Raw genomic sequence first — 21656 nt, 5'->3', positions numbered from 1 at the left:
GCCCAGGCCCTATCCCCATAACCGTATGCATTTACCCTAGCTAGTCCCCCTGACACTAAGGGCAATTTAGCATGGCCAATCCACCTCACCCACACACCTTTGGACTGTGGGAGGAAACTGGAACACCCGGTGTAAACCCACACAGACACGGGGAGAATGTGCAAACGCCACACAGACTGACTCAAGCCGGGAATTGAATGAGGCAGCAGTGCTAACCAGTGTGCCACCGTGCCACCCAATGGATATGGAATTCCTTCTCTAAAGCTCTCCACCGTAAAACAAACCATTTTTACTGAGCTTTAAGCTACCCCGTCTCAGATCTTTTCGTATGTAATGCCTGTCCCCAACTGCTCTCAAGAAGACAGTATTGGAGTCACCTGCTTTATCTGTAGTGGTTTGATACAACTGAGTGACTTGCTATATTATTTCAGAGGGAAGTTAAGAGTCAACCATGTTTCTGTGAATGTGGATTGACATGTAGGCCAGACAAGTAAGGATAGCAAATTTCCTTCCCTAAAGAACCTTGGTGACACAGATTGGTGTCTATGACCATTGGCAATTTCATTATTATTAATGGGGCAAATATTTTATTCCAAGTTTAGTTCAGTGATTAAATTTAAATTTCTCCAGCTGCCATGGTGCGATTTCAATTGAAGTCACTTGAACAGGCCTCTGAATTGCTAATCTAATGTGCTATCAACCCCTCCAACTTTTTTGGTTTAACATTAATTTTTGTCTAATTACACTTCTGTGAAGCACTTAGAGGTGTTTTTTTTCCTAGTTAAATAATATAATTGCAAGTAATTGCTCAGATTTTGTTCAGTTAAGCCAACAATGGAATTAAAATGAACGGATCTGAGAAGGGGACAACTAACTTGATAAATTATTACCTCGTCATTCAAATAATCAATCACTTCACTGGTTTCAGTTTTAATAGATTTCCTGTACATAACGGTACAGCTTCTTCACATGCAACTCCACAAAGTATTCCCTACCCTCAAAATTTCCAATGGTATGAAATTCCATCAAAGTTGGGAAGCTTTTGTTTATTTCTATATAGTCACATGTGAAGTGGTTTCTTCTTATTTTTACTATAATTGCTCATTAAGGGTCAATTCTCCTCTAAGCTAAGGGCCAATATTACCATAAATTAGATCATGCAATACACAATAGGGGAACATACCAAATTTAACATGCTCTATTAAATACTTCAGAACAGATCAGACTATATTTAAAGTGCAAGGTAAATAAGAATATTGCAAACTGAACCTTGAGTGATTTTCTCCAAGAGCCACAGCGATTCTGCAAATACCATGTGATGTCTCCATGTCTCCATTTTGAACAGCTTGTCTCAGCTGCTCCTGCAATTGCAGAACCTGAGGGATCAGCTTGAGTAACGTGTTTACATATCTGTAAATACCCAAAGGGAATCCAAGAGTTAAAAACTAAGCAAAGAAAAACACATGCAATATTAACATCTCTTACACAATTTCAAAACTACAAGATACTAATGAATTTTAATTCAAAACATTTTGTAGAACTGATTCAAAACGGTGAAATGGCAACAAAAATTTTAAAATTGCTATTCCCCAAAGCCTCATTGTCACTACACACAGCATTTACAGGTTCATCAACCTGCATTCCCCCCATTTTCTCATTATTCCTCAATTAAGAAAACAAGACAACCTGCTCCTAGGCCTCTAATCGATTTACTACTTGTCTTTGTGGGAACACTTGGGTTTTTTACCATGGGATGCACCACACCAATGCTTAAACTAATGATCCTATTATACATCAAGCTATTAAGTTTGGTTTTTCACTTCAAGATTTACACACCAGTGAGCCACCAATCCTTTGCAAACCTTCAAACTACAAAACTAAAATAGGAGAAACCCAGTGAAATGAAAGATATATGCACAAATAAGCTTCATATCAAATCATTGGTTTGGGGGGGCCTGCATGGACCATAGCATAAACATCCATGAGCTGGAATATGATTAATCCAGACCAGGAAGGCCAACCGTTTTGCAAGATTTCCTTTCCTCTCAGAGGAAAAATGCCTTGCAATAAATCAGTTACCATCTACAAGAGCCCAGCTGAGCTAGGAAACTAGAGAAGTTGGTCACAAATCAGCATGTTCTGGTACCCAAGTGCAGAATTATCTCTATATTACAACTCATACTGTAGCTAAATCAGTACTTCTGAGGCCTTGTATTTCAAACTGTAGGTTCAAAAGGAATTCACAGAAGTAACTGAAGTTTATTCAAGTGGATTGGCCGTGCTAAATTGCCCTTTAGTGTCAGGGAGATTAGCCGGGTAAATACGTGGGGTTACAGGGATAGGGCCTGTTGGTTGTTGTTAGTGCAGGCTCAATGGGTTGAATGACCTCCTTCTGCACTGTAGGGATTCTACGATTCCATGAACAAATTAAACTCACAATGTCTAAAACTTGATTTATATTGCATTTGTCATCCCTCCCAAGTGTAAGCTAAAGAAAAATCTGAAAAAAGTTTGAGTTATACTTCTAAGAAAACTACTCGCAGATATCAGGTTCTTAAGATCTAAAATGGAGGGGCTGACAAAGTATCAAGGCCATGTCACTGGCTGAAAAACACAAAGCATTCAAAACTTTGCAGATTACTTCAATGAAAGCAGTGAACTTAGAGACATGAACAAACAACAAAATTCTGTTCAAGATTTTCTTGCCCTCTTTACTTTGACATGGCAAGATTGCACATTCAATGGGCCTTGTTGGATGTGTTAGAAGCAGGTGAGGCTGCGATAAGTACATTCAGTAGAATTATATTGTAATTGATAACCTTCACTCTTTAGAGACTATGATCTAACTGGGCTTGTATTTTGGTTTGTAATTGACTACAACAGAAGGACAAATATAGCTGATCTGAATTACAGTTGGATCAGCATGAGGATTAGTTTTCCAATATAAAGAATAAGAGTAAGGGCCTTAGAAATCACTTGAGAGAAATAGGATTGTTACTTTAGCTACATAACCAAGGACAGGGGAACAGCTAAATTCTAGATTTCTGCGGTTCATAATGTGGTACAACACTGAAGGAAGCCAATCAGCCCATCAAATCTACGCCAACTCTTGAAGAACAATCCAGTTAATCCTAGTCCCCCACTTTTTTTTTTCAAATCCCAGTAATTTCTTTTGCTTTCAAGTTTTGGCTGGAATTCAGATGAAAGTATGCTTGCTTAAAAAGGTACAGCTCAATTATGATGTTCTTGCATTCAATGGACAATGATCAAGCTCAGAGTACTCCAGCTGGGAACAGCATACAAATCCAAAAAAGCAAAATCCACATCTCTTTATAATCCCCAACAGTTCCGTAAGCACCTAGGCAAAGAAATAGTAATAGAATTATCATCACTCTCAAATAACCACTGCCTTCATATTATCAGACTACTTGTCAAAACGTGCAGTTCTCAATGAGCACCAATTTCCTCCAACTGACATTTGAAATGCCAAGGCAATTGTATTTGGCTCCCCCAAAGAACTCTGCTCTCTAATTACTGGTTCCACCCACCTCTCTACAAACAGATTCAACCTAAGGTAGTAGTAATACTGCTATCCTATTAAACAGAGCTGAGCTTCCAACTCTACAGCCCTCCATTACAAAGACAGTTTATTACCACCAGAGTAATATCACCCATTTCTACTCCTGTCTCGGCTTGCGTTCCACGGAAACACTTATTCATAATTTTGTTACCTCCAGCCTCAAGTATTCCCGTGTTCTTTTTTTAAATTCATTTGGGGACATGAGCGTTGCTGGCTGGCCAGCATTTATTGCTCATCCTTAGTTGCCCTTGAGAAGGTGGTGGTGAGCTGCCTTCTTGATTGAATCGCTGCAGTCCACGTGCTGTGGGTTGACCCACAATGCCGTTAGGGAGGGAATTTCAGGATTTTGACCCAGCAACTGCAAAGGAATGGCTATATATTTCCAGGTCAGAAAGGTAAGTGGCTTGGAGGGGAGCTTGCAGGTGGTGGTGTTCCCATGTATCTGCTGCCTTTGTCCTTATAGATGGAAGTGGTCGTGGGTTTGGAAGGTGCTGTCTAAGGATTTTTGGCGAATTGTTGCAGTGCATCTTGTGGATAGTGCACACTGCTTTTACTGAGCATCATTGGCGAAGAGATTGAATGTTTGTAGATGCCATGCCAATCAAGTGGGCTGCTTTGTCCTGGATGGTGTCAAGCTTCTTGAGTGTTGTTGGAGCTATACACATCCAGGCAAGTGGGGAGTATTCCATCACACTCCTGACTTGTGCCTTGTAGATGGTGGATAGGCTTTGGGGAGTCAGGGGATGAGTTACTCGCCGCAGTATTCCTAGTCTCTGACCTGCTCTTGTAGCCACTGTGTTAATGTGGCGAGTCCAGTTGAGTTTCTGGTCAATGGTAACCCCAAGGATGTTGACAGTGGGGGATTGAGTGATGCTAACACCATTGAATATCAAGGGATGATGATTAGAGTGTCTCTTATTGGTGATGGTCATTGCCTGGCTGGCTATCTTCCAGCCTCCATAAACACAGCCTCATCCAAAACTCTGCTGTCCATATTGAATTATGTGCTAAGTCTTGCTGACCTACACTGGCTTCTGATACACTAAAGAGTACAACTCGTCCAATTTAAAATTCTCATCCTCATGTTTAAATCCGTGGCCTTGCAATTCTGAATATTTGTAACCTTCTCTAACCTTTTATATCCTTGTGAACTTCTGACTGTGACCTTTTGTGCATCTCCTCACTCTTCACCCCACTTTTGATTACCATGCATCAGCTTTTGAGCCCCACTCTAGAATTTCAAGCATAGGCCATTTGGAAGGGAACTGATTTTATAGCGAGGAGTCAGGAGTAGTCGAGGAGATGGGAATACCAATCAGTTGTCAGTGTTTGGATATTGAATGGTATAATCAAATTTGAGAATTTGTGTTGATTGTTTGGAGTAATTGGTCATAATTTAAAGGACAACAATAGGTATAGGAACAGGAAGTAATGAATTAAGGGGGTTGTAGGGCTGAGTGGTTCATTGAGGTGGTGAGTGAACATGGATTGCCATTACTAAAACCCAATGGGAATTGGGAAGACTACACTGAATTTTGTTCTTTATTTAGAACAACATTTTTCCTTCTTAGGACAGAGTCCAAATGATGCATTCAATTTCTGATTGAATTTGCTTCTTTGGTTTGAAGAACCATTTTATAAAAACATTAAAAAATGGGAGCAGGTTAGCCAATCAGATTGCCAGCAGTTCTGTAATCCCAGAAGTACAAGGTGAGAGTGACCACAGAGTACAGCTAGTCTCGAAGAGGAGCAATTGGAAGTTGGACTCAAGGCAAGTCCAAAGTATTGGCCCAGTGAAGGGATTAGGCCATTCAACCCCCCTCTTTGAATATATTCAATGACACAGCCTCCACTGCTTTCTGGGGAAAAGAATTCCATAGACTAACATCCCTCGAAGAAAACAAATTCTCCACCTCTCTGTCTTAGATGGGAGACCTCTTCACTTTAAACTGGTGTCCTCTAGTTCAAGTCTCTCCCACAAGAAAAAATACTGGGGGAGATTCTCCCAAAAAAATTCTAAGTGTCGAATTCGCGGGAAACCTGGAGTAAATCACGCTGGTTTATTCAACGGGAGTTAAACAATGAATCTCCCACTCTGTGCACTGCAGAGTGCCTCAGCGTAAATCCCGGTAAAAATTAGTGGGCGCGGCATTCCCGCGGGAGAGGCCGGCAGCATAGCACTGAGCAGGCCACTGCGCATGTGCCAATCTGTCAGTGCTGAGATCAGCGTATGCACAGTGGCTCCGCCACTGCCGGCCTCCTGATCGCTGGCCAGCACCACAACCCCCGCATTGCCGGCCCTCCACACCCCAATCGCTGGACCCTCAAACATGGCCAGGCCCAGCCTCAGGCTACCAGTCCACCCCACCCCGATGGCCAGCTCTAATTGCTGGCCTCCCTCCCTCACCCACCGATCCTGACTGCAGAGTGGCAGTGGCACCACCACCCCCACCAATTGCTCTCCCAGAGGCCCCACCCCCATCAGGTTCCACACACGGCTCTGACCCATGCCCAATGTGCAGTGCCAGAGGGCCTGGGCTGGCACTGCCAAGATGCCAATGCCCAAGGGTCACCCCTGTAAGGGTCTCGATTGGCCCCCCTTCACTCCAGTGGGGTTCGGCCACCAGCTCCCCATTAGTGGGGAGCAGCTCCGTGTCAGAAATCCGGAGATGCGCACAGGACCGGACGCCAAGCGCGATTTGGCCGGCGCTTGAATCTCCCGGCCCGCTGAGCTATAAAAGCAGCATAGTGGGATGGGGGAATCGCAGCCATAATTTCAGCATCCACCCTATCAAGTATCTTCATGCTCTTATGTGTTTCAATATGATCACCCCTCATTCTTCTAAACTTCATGGGGTATATATCTTTCTTTGATACTTATGTTGCCAAGGCTCATTACAAAGGCGACTTGTTTGATCTCAGCAAGTTGGGCTCCTTTAAAAGGCAAGAGGGGGGAAAACAGCCAAAACTTGAGTGGATGCAAAGAAACACTGCAAGAACATTCCACAGGGAATAGAGGAAAATACACAGCTGTTCAGTGAGAGGAGGAGAAGGGATGAGTACTGGTCTTAGACCCAATTTAGTTTTTGTTAAAACAGGCCTCAAAATATTAGCAAGGCAAAGAACAGTACCAGCTACCTTGGGGAAGGTAGGTGGAAATTGGGATAGAAGAATTCAAAAGAGAAGTATAACATATAGGTATGTTCACGTGTGACAAACAGGCATCACAGATACAGCATGATGAGAAAATATTACCATTGCAGAAAATGCACCTTCTACCCAAAGTCTAGATATAATAGTAGGTCACCCATGACATTGTCCCAGGGGGAAATCAGTGCATGTGGTTTGTTATCCATGCCTTTTGAGTTATTGCTGCCAGTTCTCCATCGCCTGATTTGCTGATGTTTTTCTGTTTACCTTGTCATATTTTGTTTTGCTTGCTAATGTTTCTCAGGGGTACAGAATTGTGTGCATTTTAGCTCAGGCTGAGACAGACCTAACCATTGTGAGAAACAGATATAGGTGGAAGAGCTTGTATGGTCAGGCATAGGCCAAGGGTATTTAGTTTGGGGAAAATTGATAGCAATAGTGGAAGTGGTTAGGTTGATGTTGAAGTGCAAGGATTATAGGCCTTGTGAAATGCCTTAATGTTCTCCATACTAACCCCATGCATCTCCTCAACCCAAACCCATGTTACGTGTCCACTCTCCCACACTATAGCAAGTAAAACTGGATGCACCATCAGCCAGGAAGCAATTTACTTTGAAAGCACCTAAACCATTGAACTGCACTCCACTTCCCCCCACCACCCCAAATGTAAGAACAGTACTGTAAAGAAGCTTGGAACTTGTCTCCATTACACAATCCATCCAACTAAACCACTTTTGTGCGAATGCAAGATTATGGGTTTATCATGCATATTTTATACACACAGTCTTTTAGCACAGTGTTATGAAATGTAACCAAGTTGTCTGTGGTACAAACCATTTTAAGAATATTTCAAAAACAACTAAATCTTCCGGCAGGAAGTGGGAAATAGGCAGTGAAGTGGGGAGGAGAGGATGCATTAAAATGCTTTGAGCCATTCCAGGTAATAAATCCAGTGAACTAATAGGTTACAACACAATTATTTAGTTCAAGAGGCTTGAGCTTCACTTGTACAACAGCAGAGATAATGCAGTGACGCAGAAACTTTTTTTACAGCAGCAATGCGATAACAGCAATTGCCTGTACCTAACAGTGTAGCTAGAATATTTGATCATTCACTCCAATCTGTCAAATCAACAAAATGTTCTTTGCACAAATTAATCACAAGAGAATTTACGTAATGTGGACAAGTCATGTACAAAATGAAATGTAGTCAATATCTGAAGGAAGGTTATGACTTTTCTTCATGTTTAAGCTTATTAAAACTGATTTATTCAAAACCATTAAGAACTTTACTCTAAGGACCCATGATTTGTATAAATGCTTGCTTATATATAGATCACAAGCTATGTAAAAAAACAAGTGGTCAGCAGTTATTTCAATCTAAATTATATTTCCTTCTATTAAATATTGATGAGCAAGGATGAGATATGGTTGCCACGTCCATAAAACTGGAACAAAACTATCTGTTTTTACCCCAGAACCATTTCTAAATCTGGCAATCGAGTCCTCCATTCTTTATGTCACCACAGAATGCTCCAATTCCTTCATGAAAGCTGAGTGAAATGACTGTTTCCCCTGGAATTCTTTCAAGGCCGGAGACATTTGATCCAACAGGATGTACCTCTCCAAAAAGCAAACACCAACATTCCAACACTATATAGTTAAGAAGGCCCATCAACGCCTCTACTTTCTCAGAAGACTAAGGAAATTTGACATGTCCGCTACAACTCTCACCAACTTTTACAGATACACCATAGAAAGCATTGTTTCTGGTTGTATCACAGCTTGGTATGGCTCCTGCTCTGCCCACAGTTCTTGTATTGCGAGAAACTACAAAGGATCGTGAAAGAAGCCCAGTCCATCACTCAAACCAGCCTCCCACCTATTGACTCACCCATTGTCTACACTTCCCGCTGCCTCAGAAAAGCAGCCAGCATAGTTAAGCACCCCACGCATCTCGGACATGCTCTCTTCCACCTTCTTCCATCGGGAAAAAGATACAAAAGTCTGAGGACACAGACCAACCGACTCAAAACAGCTTCTTCCCTACTGCCATCATACTTTTGAATGGATCTACCTCGCATTAAGTTGATCTTTCTCTACACCCTAGCTATGACTGTAACACTACATTCTGCACTCTCTCCTTTCCTTCTCTGTGTACGGTATGCCTTGTCTGTACAGCACACACGTACCAATACTTTTCATTGTATACTAATACACGTGACAATGATAAATCAAGTTAGAACCAAGAGACGGTTGATGCAAGTCACCTTTGCACAATCTGACAATTTACATGCTAGGACTAATCCAAGAATCCCCAAATTTAATGTTGTCAACTTTTTTCACAACCTCCTGATACAGGCTTCCATGTTGGCATCTTGTATCCTTTTAACCACGCACGTGTCTGGCAGGAGTTAACAAATGGACTCAGCATGATATAAACTAAAAGATGACCTCAGCCAGTGAGCGGGCGTGTTTGGTTAATCACAAATGATTGGCCTATGGTAAACCACTGATCCCTAGAAATAAGTGCTCAGATTTGAGGGCACAGTCCTTACCCAGCAGAAGATAAAGAGCTTCCTAACACCTCAGCCAGCTTGAGAAGACAAAGCACAAAATGAGAAGACTGTTGCTAGCAAACAGACAAGCAGCTGCCACTTCCAGCTACATAGATTTGCTATACTTGCTCATTCCTTTTCTGGGATCGGTAAACTGCTCTCATCTATCATAGCTATGTTTTTCCTGTCTATTTAGAGTATGCATCATTTTAACCCATTCCTTTTAAATAAGTACTTCAATACCACTTGCGTTTACAACCACCTTTTTAGGTAACCCATGGCTCTAAACCCAAAACTTAGAGGAGGCACAAGAATTTAGAAGAACAAATTGCAGAGAATTAAAAGGTTGATTTGTTCATTTATGGAATTTTAAAAATTATGCACTTAATCAAAACATCATTTCAAGAAAATAACATAGGATCACATGCATACAAAATTTGAGTGGACCGAGAATATGTAGAAGACCATGAGGTAGGTTGATACAGAAAACTGAAAACAATGCAATTATTCAAATTCATTTTAAAGACAAAACTCTTCAAGTCATGTCCACAAAACGGAGCCAAAAATTCACCACACATGGAAATTCACACAAACGCAATTCACACAAACGCAATATGCCCCCAAAAATGTTGAAAAGAACTGAAAATATAACCATTCTATGATTCTACCACAGCTTCAGATTGGGAACTACCTTGAAATAGAGTACTTGATATAGCTCACCAAGCAGTGAAATAAATATTTCAAGAAATGCTTTGCTAATCCCTTTTTTATGCTATATAACATCACTTTCTTCATGTATTTTGCAAACAAGGAATATTTCCGGACACAGATAGATAACAGGAACAATTTGGTTTTACTGAATTCACACTGGCTAAATTTATATCAAGTGCCAAAAATTGAGATAACTGGAATTTACATTTTCACGTATTTGCTTTCACAGTTTAGGCTCAACTATCAATTGGGAAGCATAGTATCTCCACTGAACACTGTTTTAATACAGAAAACAATGCAAATTATGTAGCAAAAAGGTTATTAACTATTTGCATAACCCAGTTTTATATCACCACTTCTCTCTCAATCGCTCCACTGCTTTTGATCTGTCACTCAATTTACATAATCATGTATTGGATAAGCAGAAATTGCTTCCAATTAAATATTGTCTTTGATCCCCGCCATAACTCAGTACCACAGTCATCAACTCCTGCACTTGACCTAACCGCTGTCTGACGTTCAACCATCTATCTGCAGCCTTGGGATGATATTTGACCTGAGTAGCTAATACAAATGCTCTCCATCATCAAGACCACCTACTTCCACCTCCATGACATTGTCCAACTCCTCCCCTCCTTACTATGATCTGATGGCAAAACCCTCATTCACACTTCTGTTACCTATAGATTCAAGTATTCAAATACTCACTTGATCAATCTGCCCCCTTAGGTGCTCATCCAAAATTCTCTGCTACTTGTCTCCTAACTCGCACCAAGTCCCATTTACCAGTCACCCTGTTCTCAAATGATCTATAATGGCTCTCAGATTAACAAACTCTTGATTTTAAGATCCTCATATTTGTTTTCAAATTCCTCCATGGTTTTGTTCCTCCTCATCTCTGTAACCTCCGCCCGTCCTCTCAGTAATCTCTACTCTCCTCCACTCTCCTCCATATACAATGTTAAAAATACTACAGAAATGCAAATTGTTGTTGCTGACCATTGTTGCAACTTACAGCATTGTTTTGTTATCATATTGGAAATTTCCTGAGCAAAGGTTCATTTGATGTTATGGCCTCAACCATCAGTGATTACATGTAAAAGTACAACACAAAGGAGCACCAACTAATCGGTAATGATTTAGTTAAACATCCAAGATTGAGCAACCTGCCAGTGAACCATTGAATATTCAAGTGTCATTTGATATTTTTAAAAAATCCATGGTAATAAGAAAACAAAAGACTGAAAAACAATCAGTATAAAGATTGACAGAAAAATAAAGTGAAATTTGACGTGTGTTTCATCCGAAAATGAAGACTGTGGAAATTATTAGCATATTACTGACATATTGAAATTGAAGTAAATTGAATGTGACATCTACCAAGACTATGCTCTAATCTAGGTGTCCATCAGATCTCTTCCCTTGAGTCACTTTTCCTGGAAGTGTATACTGTTAAGGATGTTAACATTTTTTTTCATAGAATCCCTACAGCGCAGAAGGAGGCCATTTGGCCCATCGAGCCTGCGCCAACAACAATCCCACCCCAGGCCCGATTCCCACAACCCCACATATTTACCTTGCTAATCCCCCTGACACTAAGGGGCAATTTAGCATGGCCAATGCACCTAAACAGCACATCTTTCAGACTGTGGGAAGAAACCGGAGCACCCAGAGGAAACCCGCAGAGACACGGAGAGAACATGCAGACTCCACATAGACAGTCACATGAGGCTGAATTGAACCCAGGTCCCTCGCACTGTGAGGCAGCAATGCTAACCACTTGCCATCGTGCTGTGTTTTGGTTACCAAATAGTGCCCAAGCACAGCACTACTAATTCTCAAGTAAACAGGCATCTGAATCTGTTGTTAATGTCCTCAAGACTTCCTGTATTCTGGCATTTTCTGAACAAACTTTAACATACAATATAGGATTAAAATCTATTTTACATCATAAAAATTCCAGTGAAGCCACATCTCAAAGAATTAAGAACCTCCCCCCCCCCCCAACATAACTTTGCCCACATGCTGTACAACCACCTAGTTCCAAATATTCCAAACACATTGGATCTTAATTTTAGTTGGAAACATTTGTCAACAGATTAAAATTCTTGTTTGAAGGTTACTTGCTTTCTATCTATTCACCTGACTCCTTGGGCAAATGAGGGCTTTAATTGATGAGCAGGAAGGAAAATAACCAGGTTCTCATACTTCCATCAGTGTTAGGAGTTATCCTCCAAGTTTCTTTCCCTACCTGGGGCAGGAGGGAGCTCCAGCTCAACAAAGTCAGCATGGATTTACAAAAGGGAAATCACGCTTGACAAATCGATTGGAATTTTTTGAGGATGTAAGTAGTAGAGTTGACTGAGGAGAACCAGTGGATGTGGTTTATTTAGACTTTCAAAAGGCTTTTGACAAGGTCTAAGTCAGTAAGGATTATATTCACTGGAGTTCAGAAGAGTGAGCGGGGATCGCATAGAAACTTATAAAATTCTAACAGGGTAGATTTAGAAAGAACGTTCCCAAAGATGGGGAAGTCCAGAGCTAGGGGTCATAGTTTGAGGATAAGGGGTAAACCTTTTAGAACGGAGGTGAGGAAATTTCTTCACCCAGAGGGTGGCGAATGTGTGGAATTCAGTACCAGGCGTGATCAAAATGAATGACGGAGCATGCTCGAAGGGCTGGGTGGCCTACTCCTGCTTCTAGTTTCCATGTAACAGCTTCCCATTAACAAATACAACCAAGGTTAGGAATTTGTGCGAGAGCCGTTACATCTTGTATTTGTGCCTCCACACACAAATTTGTGTTGTCTTTTTCAGAAAAAAATTCTTCAGAAAGAAACTTGCTGAAATAAACCTCAGTTTAACAAGTATCTCTGTGCATTGGCACATTACAATATTATGGATCATTAGCCTAGATGAAACAGCAAACATGGCTTTTAAAGTTTCTTTTAGATAATACATATATAAATTCAGAATAATTAGAAATTCAGCATATGGTTTATAGAATCAAAGCGATTTAAGTCTTTGACTTTAATAGTACGTTCCTGCAATGTGCCCAGAGACTGGAACTTTATTGGCAATTTCCAAAACCAAAGAAGACATTATAATATGCAAGTCAATTACAACCTCATGATTACATTTATGTAATAATAAAAAAAAATAATGAACCTGCTGTGCCTCCTGGAGTGAACAGATAATCTTATTTGCAAGCAAGATACTATCCTCCTGCATGCTAAATCAGCTCATCTTAGGTAACGCTTGCTCACAGAGCTTTGTTTAAAAACCTGGCTATCTCGTCTCAGTCGTCATTTTTTAGCCATCGTGTTCACAATGAATGGAGAATCTACATGTGCCTTCCCTCACTCAGTTTTTTAAATAGTGAAGGAAAGCAACTAAATTGGAAGTATGAAGCAGCTAGATCTTTCAGCCTTGGAACATTATTTGCATATCTAAAACTCTGGTATCCTTAAACCCAAGACCAATCGTAGAAAGCTTCAACATCACTCATGCTGTCAGTAGTGCAGTAAAGTGCCAAACCTTCCAACAATTCTCCCCATTGCTGCTTTTCTTTCTCAGTCCCAAATGGTCTCTTATCTTTAGACTATGCCCACTGGGCATACCCACTTTTGGTATTTCTTGTATAAGGACCGTAAAGATTTCTCTGAACACCAATATTTAATAGTATCTCACGATTTAAAAAACATTCTGCTTTTCTATTCTTCCAATCAAAATGAATAGTCTCACATTTCACTCTATTTACCACATTCTTGCCCACTCATTTAACCTATCGTTATCCTTCTGCAGACTCTCAGCTTACTCTCCTACCCATGTTTGTATCATCAGCAAATGTGGATACATTACACGCAGTCCTTTCATCCAAGGCATTAATATAAATTCTAACTAACTGAAGCCTCAGCATTAACCCTTCCAGCATCCTGCCAACCTGAAAATGACAAGCTGTTTTCTGTCCTTTAACCATGCCTCTATCCATGCTTTTTTTTTTACCTCCAGCCATTAGTTCTATCTTGTGCAACAAACATTTGTATGGCATGGTGTTGAATGTCTTTTGAAAATACAAAAGTAATTAATTCGCTGATTCTCTTTCATCTACTCTGCTAGCTACATCCTCAAAAAATTGTTAAGCTCAATTTCCCTTTCAGAAAAGCATGTTGGCTCTGACGACGGCTGTGAGTTTGGCTAGGGGCAGAGTTTTGGATAGACCTTGGGAGACCAAACAAGGGGCATTGGAATGCACATGGCTCTCGGTAATAGAGGCATGGATAAGTATTAAATAAGCTGAAGCAGGAAAAGAGTTAGGCTATATCATGGAAGCGAAAGTAGACAGCCTTAGTGATAGTAAGGTGGTTGGAAGCATATCTCAGGGTCAAATGTGACACAAAGGTTGCAAAAGGTCTGGCTCAGAAAGTAGCCAGACAGAAGAATGGAGTCAGTGGTTAGTGAACAAAATTTGTGGTCGATACTAAAGACAGCAGCTATAGTTTCACAATATCTGGTTGAAGGTTATTTCTGCTCATTCACTACTGGATATTAGACAAGCAGCCTGATAACCAGTGGAGAGGATGGATAGACCGAGTGTTGAGGTAGAGTTGCATATCATCAGTGTACAAGTGGAACAGACACTGTTTTGGAATTATATCAACTCGGGGCAAAATGTAGATGAGAAATAGGAAGGCACAGATCCTTGTTGCAGAATCCCTACAGTGCAGGAGGCGGCCATTTGGCAAATCAAGTCTGCACCAACTCTCTGACAGAGCATCCCACCCAGATCCTATCCCTGTAATTCCACATATTTACCCCACTAATACTCCTAACCTACACATCTTTGGACACTAAGGGACAATTTAACATGGCCAATCCACCTGTCCTGCACATCTTTGGACTGTGGGAGGAAACTGGAGCACCTGAAAGAAACCCACACAGACACAGGAAAAATGTGCAAATTCCACACAGTCACATAAGGCTGGAATCGAACCCAGGTCCCTGGCACTGTGAAGCAGCAATTCTAACCACTGTGCCACCATGTCATGTGTTGAATGTGTTCCCTTAAAATATATGTGCAGCTCATTTGTTGGAAACTAAAATCTTTAAGGTAACACTGAAAAAGAAGAAAATGAATGTGAGGCGTTAGCATAAATTAGAAATTGTAGAGTGCAAAACTAAACAGAAGTAAGTTTTACCTACCTGTGCTCCCCCATCTCCCTTATAGCTGCAGAGTCAGCAAGATTCAGCAAGATGGCAAGAAATCTGCACAGGCAATAAGGGAGAAGAGGTGCTAAGATAACAGACAATAAGCAGGCAGGCCAAACATGCAGCAATTAGCAAAGCAATGCAACAATAATTATAGCCAAGTACTTCATAGATGGCTGATCTATGGTTTATATCATGTGCACTGTGTTTTACTCATATCGCCTTGAAACAATGATGTACAATGTAAACAAAAATAAATTAATGTGCATTTACATGTCTTACAAGGCATCAACTGTTTAGTTCTTAAAGCAATAGTTGACTTTTGAATATGTTAATGATTTTGGTAATTAAAATTCCCATTATCTCAGCAATCAAGACATCACAGCAAATGCTCCAGTACCATCTTTTATTAACTAAATAAAAAGCCAAGTACTGCAAATACCCAAAATCTGAAACAAAACAGAAAAGACTGGAAACACAAATGGATTAAAATCAGCACCCGTGGAGACAACAAACTATATGGAATCTGTCACCCATTCACAACTGAAAAACAAGGAGATGAAAAAGTATACCAATATGCTTATCCAGCGCTTACTTTTCAGTTCTGAAGGTGTACAAATATGAAACATTAATTCATCAATCACAAGCAAGCTCTTTTGATATCATTTTGGATTTCAATGCAACTATCTACCACATATTTAAATTATGTTTAAGTCAACAGCGGGCGGCACGGTGGCACAGTGGTTAGTATTGCTGCCTCACGACACCAGGGGACCCAGGTTCGATTCCCGGCTTGGGTCACTGACTGTGTGGAGTTTGCACATTCTCCCTGTGTCTGCGTGGGTTTCCTCCGGTTTCCTCCCACAATCCGAAAGATGTGCTGGTTAGGTGCGTTGGCCATGTTAAATTCTCCCTCAGTGTACCTGAGCACGTGCTGGAGTGTGGCGACTACGGCATTTTCACAGTAACTTCATTGCAATGTTAATGTAAGCCTACTTGTGGCACTAATGAATAAATTAGCAGTTAAGGAGAAATCAGTCATACCTCGTGCAGGACATAGAGAACACATCTTTAATTTCGCATAACAAACTCATTTATATAGCACACCCAATCCATCACACAAACCAGCCTCCTATCCATTGACTCTGTCTACATTTCCCGATGCTTCAGCAAAGCAACCAACATAATTAAGGACCCCACGCACCCCGGACATTCTCTCTTCCACCTTTTTCCGTCGGGAAAAAGATACAAAAGTCCGAGGTCACGTACCAACCGACTCAAGAACAGCTTCTTCCCTGCTGCCATCACACTTTTGAATGGATCTACCTTGCATTAAATTGATCTTTCTCTACACCCTAGCTATAACTGCAACACTACATTCTGCACTCTCTTGTTTCCTTCTCTCCCAACGGTATGCTTTGTCTGTACAGCGCACAAGAAACAATACTTTTCACTGTATGCTAATACATGTGACAATAATAAATTCAACTTAAAATCAAAAAGGAAATACCACAAAGCTTCTCGATGAATTATTTTTGGAACCCAGTAACTGACTTAAGCAAACAGGATCTTATTTAAATCACAATCAAAAATGGTACCTACAGCCCAGCACTTGGCCTCAGCTTTTATTAGTAATGTAGCTATGAGGTCCAGAAGAGTGATTTTTGTGCTTTTTCTGCATCTCTCATGAAAAGGTGACTTGGACAATTTCCTGCTTTATAAGAACAGGCCTTTGTATCAGATAACATGCAATGTATGGAGATAAAAATTTGTTCACTTTTTGTTTCTCTCCCTTTTGAGTGCTTTTTTCTACACTGAAACTTTTCCAATGTCAGTCATGCCGTCAAGGAAACAATTGCCAGTCAAACATGTCCACATAGATGAGGTGATCGGTTGGGGGAGGAGGGGGAGTTGTGGGGCAAAAACCATTGGAAATCTAATTTGCAACTGTTAGTTATGCACTGCAATACTAATATTTTACTTTATTGTATACTTATTGGACTGTATAATCACTTGTTACAAATTCCTAGCAACTGATCAAATTAAGCAACTATCCAGAACTAGGAGGAAGGGGTGAAAATCAGTGCTTGACTTCCTCAAAAAGAAGGATTTTATTAAAGGAGTACATTTTGGGAAGATGGAACAGCAGTTAAGTAAACTAGTGTTCCTAATCTCACAAAACATTGGAAATTACAGCAAGTCTCAACTTAATCTTTATAAGATAACAAAATTATATGTTTATAGTGAAGGAAAAAGGAGCAAAATAATTCCATTAACCAGTAATTAAACAAGTTGTTCTGAAGTGATTTTCCTGTAAAATTGCAGGTACCAAATTTTGAAACATGCTTTGCAGCAAACTGCTGGACCACAACACAATAAACATTAACTTCGAACACTTTGAAAAAATACTAACAGCCAATAACTAATTATACCTAGGTGCACATGCTGGTTTGGTGTTCCTGCAAACACAGAGACAACGTAGAAGTTTTTTTCACATTTACATTCTGATAGGAAGACCTTTCATAGAAATAGGCCATTCAGCCCTACAAGTCCACTAAGAAGTAATCTTTATACTCCACACAATCCTTCTCCCAACGCTATAAATCTATCCCTTCTATTCCTTTCTCCCTTGTACTTAGCCAGCCTCTGCTCAAAAAGGAATCTTGCACTTGCACTAATTTATAGTTCTTGTGACAACACCTATGATATATATAGCGGACAGAAGGTGTCATCCGTTGATTGTGGCAAGGTGAAACTACCAAAATTGCTTTATGCCATAACCAAAAAAAGTTGCTGGGGGTAATGTGAAGTTAGGAAATATTACCAAGAGATCGATTAGTTCATTTGTGGTACTTACGTAACAATATCACATCTGCCAACAAACTTAAAAATTTGCATCTTCCTTATTTTTAAAAAGCCACATGCTGGGAAAGTTGACTTAATATACAATAAATTACTAATTTATATTGTTTTAATCTTAATGTTCTCAGAACAAGCAATGCCTGTACACACACTGTACTCTGTAAACAGAAAGCTGGACGACTTTTAAAAATAATTCACAGTTGAGGATCACTAAATAACAAGCGGTACTCTTGCACAAAACACCTAAGAAATGCATTTGAAACTGCATTTAAAACACTTTGAGGACAATTATATAATGTTAGAATACAAGCAGCTGATCGTGTAAAACAAGTCTTGGGGCCAAATATTCTGACAACAGCACTTGAATCTTTTTTCCATAAGCAAACATCTTTTATTGATACGATAGAGATTTGAGATGACAGTGTACGATTAGATGGAATAAGTTGCTCCAAGAAAATTTTTTAAAAGGTTAAAAGAATTGTTGAGAATGTTATGAATTATAGTAATCTGAAAGAAAATCAATATTTATAGTTTAAAAATCAATTTGTACATTAAATATACTAAACGTACAAGCAAGCCTATCTTTAAACAAGTCATTGTCAATCCCTCTTCATGTAGCTAGCTTAACATAAATGTTGTTTACATCTGCCTTTGAACACAGAATTTTAGAATACTGCATTCACAATGTCTTATCAGTTGTATAGCGTTTCTACTCCCACATTCACTGAGTTGAATAAGTTTGTGCTTTCTTCCTAAAGTGCTCAATTTTGTTTAAGTCACATTTACACAAGGGGGAAACAGCAGAAACGGATTCCAAATATAAAAGGAATGATCTACAAGGAAACATTAGAGAAGCTGAAGCTTCAAAAGGTAGAAACAAGTCACTCAAGTATTAGGTATTAAATGTAGTTAAAGCAAGTCAGATTATTTGTACATTCAGCAAGAAATTTACTTTTTTCCCCTCCGATTCCTTCCCCCTTGCTGAGGGTTGGATGCAATGTTGTACCGGTCACTTCTCTTGTAAAAGTTATCTCCCAATACTGCATGTTTGATCATTCTTTGATGTTGCTTGTTTGGAAACTCTTGGTCATTCTTAGTTCCTTTTCCATTGATATGGTCTTCAAGCAATGTTCTGAACATACTATATTACTTTAGCAGATGGTATCTTGATAGTGTCTTTCAAGTCTAGATGATATCCATCATGCCTCTTCTGGATTTCATTCTCCTTTGGACATTTTCATTTGTTCACTCTCTTTTCAAAATATTCTAAGCATTCTTCTGTCAGCCCACATTTCAAAGGCTTCAAGTCTTTTGATCATTTGGTTGCCTACAATCCAGGTTTCACGGCCATGGAGAAGGGTTGACCAGATATAATATTTCAGCAAACTTTTTCTTATACACAGGCTCATTCTCTTTATCGTCAGAATTAATTTTGTTGAAAGCACCTCTTGCTAATTCTGACACACATTTGTCCATTTGGAAATTAATGGCAGAGAAAAGAAGCAGGATGTGTGTTTGGAATAATCAATCAAGAAAGGTAATACAGTGATAACCAGGGCAGTTATTCAATGCATAAATTTTTTAAAATTATTTCATGGGATGTAGATACCACTGGCAGGGCCAGCATTTATTATCCATCCCCAATTGCCCTTGAACAGAGTGGCTTGCTTGGCCATTTCAGAGGGCAGTTAAGAATCAATCACAATGATGTGGGTCAGGAGTCACGTATAGGCCAGGTCAGGCAATGATGACAGATTACCCTCCCTAAAGAACATAAGGGAATCAAATGTCTTTTTTTAATATGACAAATGATAATTTCATGGTTGCCATTATTGAGGAGTACTTTGTATTCCAGCGTTATTTCTGGAATTTAAATTCCGCTGGCTGTCATGATGGGATTTGAACCCACATCCTGAGAACATCAAAATAAACAAAACACTGTGGATTCTGAGATCTTAAACAAGAACAGAGAATGCTGGAAAAATTCATCAGGTCTGGCAGCATCTGTATGGAGAGAAAGCAGCTAACGCTTCGAGACCTTTAGACCATTCATCAGAACTAAAGAGAGGGAGAATATGTTAGATATTAGCGCGTAGCTGAGAGAGATTGCAACAAAATGTAGCAACTTTAAGAACAAAAGACAGATGGCCTGGTGTAGGAAATAGGAAGGTTGCATTGAGGCAATGCATGCATCCAAAGATACGCTGTGGGAAGGTAAGGATTGCATTGTAATTGCCTAGGAAGTGCTAACTTCCTTTGAGCAATTGTTCTGCACTGAGGGCCATCCAAAAATGCAATTTAAATCGCAATCATCAGATGGTTCCAACTATGTTACATCAATAGTTACCCAGAATAAGTTATAAGAATTAAAACCACTTCTAGCTTCTGGGTAATTAATCTACAGACCCACACTGACCTTCCACAGGACCCCCCCTACTTTCCCCCACCCCCCACACTCCCCCAACACCAGGGCAATAAAAATAGCAGTGGAGCCTCCTTGTGTCAGATTCAGAAGCCCTCGACAGAAGACCCCACGAGTATACTGCTACGTGCAGTTCTCGCCTGGCCCAAGTCGGAAGGTCAGGCAAGACAGAATCATTAGGATTTGAAGGTAAGAATGTAGGAATGGAATGGCAATCCAACTCTGATTACCCATCCACGGAAGTTCAGGCCTACAGTGATGAAACACTAAGCTGACTTAAATTTAAAAATTATGCAGATTGTTCAGAACAGATCTATTCCACCATCCCCAAGAGTCTTCACACAAGAAACAAGGGAACATTACTGGATAAATATTAGCAGGATACAGATGCTTCATTTTTATATAAAAAGCCAGAAGGGCAACAGAAATAAGAATCAAGGTTCTATCATTTATAGATTAATTTAAGCCAAACTCTATATAATGAAACGCTTGGAGAGTCAAATTTTACATTTAGTTTCTCCCCAACTTTACGTTAAAATTACCCAAAGCAATATTCAATATTGCATTATGTTTCATCAAATGTCATTAGGTAAGCACCTTCCTATTAAAAATACACTAATGACTTAAAAATTGGATGGTAATCGGATTAATATTTTCATCTGGGGAATAATAGTTCTATGGCAATCTGAGACCACTTCACATCATTGCCATTCATAAAAATTAGACACATTTAGAAACAGATTTCCCTAGTTTCTTTGTACAAATACCATTTTGAGGATTCCTTTTGAGAACGCATTGAAGGTTTAACTGAATGCATTTGACCATTCAACAGAATTGCAATAAAACTGAAAACGTTCATGAAACATTTATGGAACAAGAAGGAACATATAAATTAATGTCATAATTCTGTCCTCAGCTTGAACCATGTCTGTATAATTCAAAAGCAAACTGAACGCTATCAAAGTTTAAGTGTTCACAGTCAATTTCTGAAAGAGGTTTCTTCTGCTATGGTTCATAAATCTAAATTGATACTCTGGCTACTGAAATTAAATGAAACAAAGGTGGAACGATCAGCAATTAATTCCCATGGATTAAAAAAAAAAGAGTAATTTACTGTACTCTTTGTATCCCAGGAGCTTCAGTGCATAGAAATTTCAGGATGGTAT

At 39.8% G+C, this 21656-nt stretch overlaps 1 protein-coding gene across 2 annotated transcripts in view; it reads right to left on the bottom strand.

Annotated features, from left to right (window-relative positions):
• ipo13b (importin 13b) overlaps positions 1 to 21656 on the bottom strand; it is a 133117-nt gene that overhangs the window by 85186 nt on the left and 26275 nt on the right. The window contains exons 3-4 of one of the 2 annotated variants that reach the window (XM_078218586.1): positions 15201 to 15263; positions 1270 to 1410 (exon numbers count right to left, since the gene is read on the bottom strand). In XM_078218586.1, the coding sequence (XP_078074712.1) occupies positions 1270 to 1410; positions 15201 to 15263 (204 nt within the window). The remainder of the gene's footprint in view (positions 1 to 1269; positions 1411 to 15200; positions 15264 to 21656) is intronic. The other variant, XM_078218587.1, reaches the window with a different exon arrangement.

This window comes from Mustelus asterias, chromosome 8 (assembly GCF_964213995.1).
Source record: "Mustelus asterias chromosome 8, sMusAst1.hap1.1, whole genome shotgun sequence".
Classification (NCBI taxonomy): Eukaryota; Metazoa; Chordata; class Chondrichthyes; order Carcharhiniformes; family Triakidae; genus Mustelus; species Mustelus asterias.
This window is presented reverse-complemented; position numbering and strand designations above follow the sequence as displayed.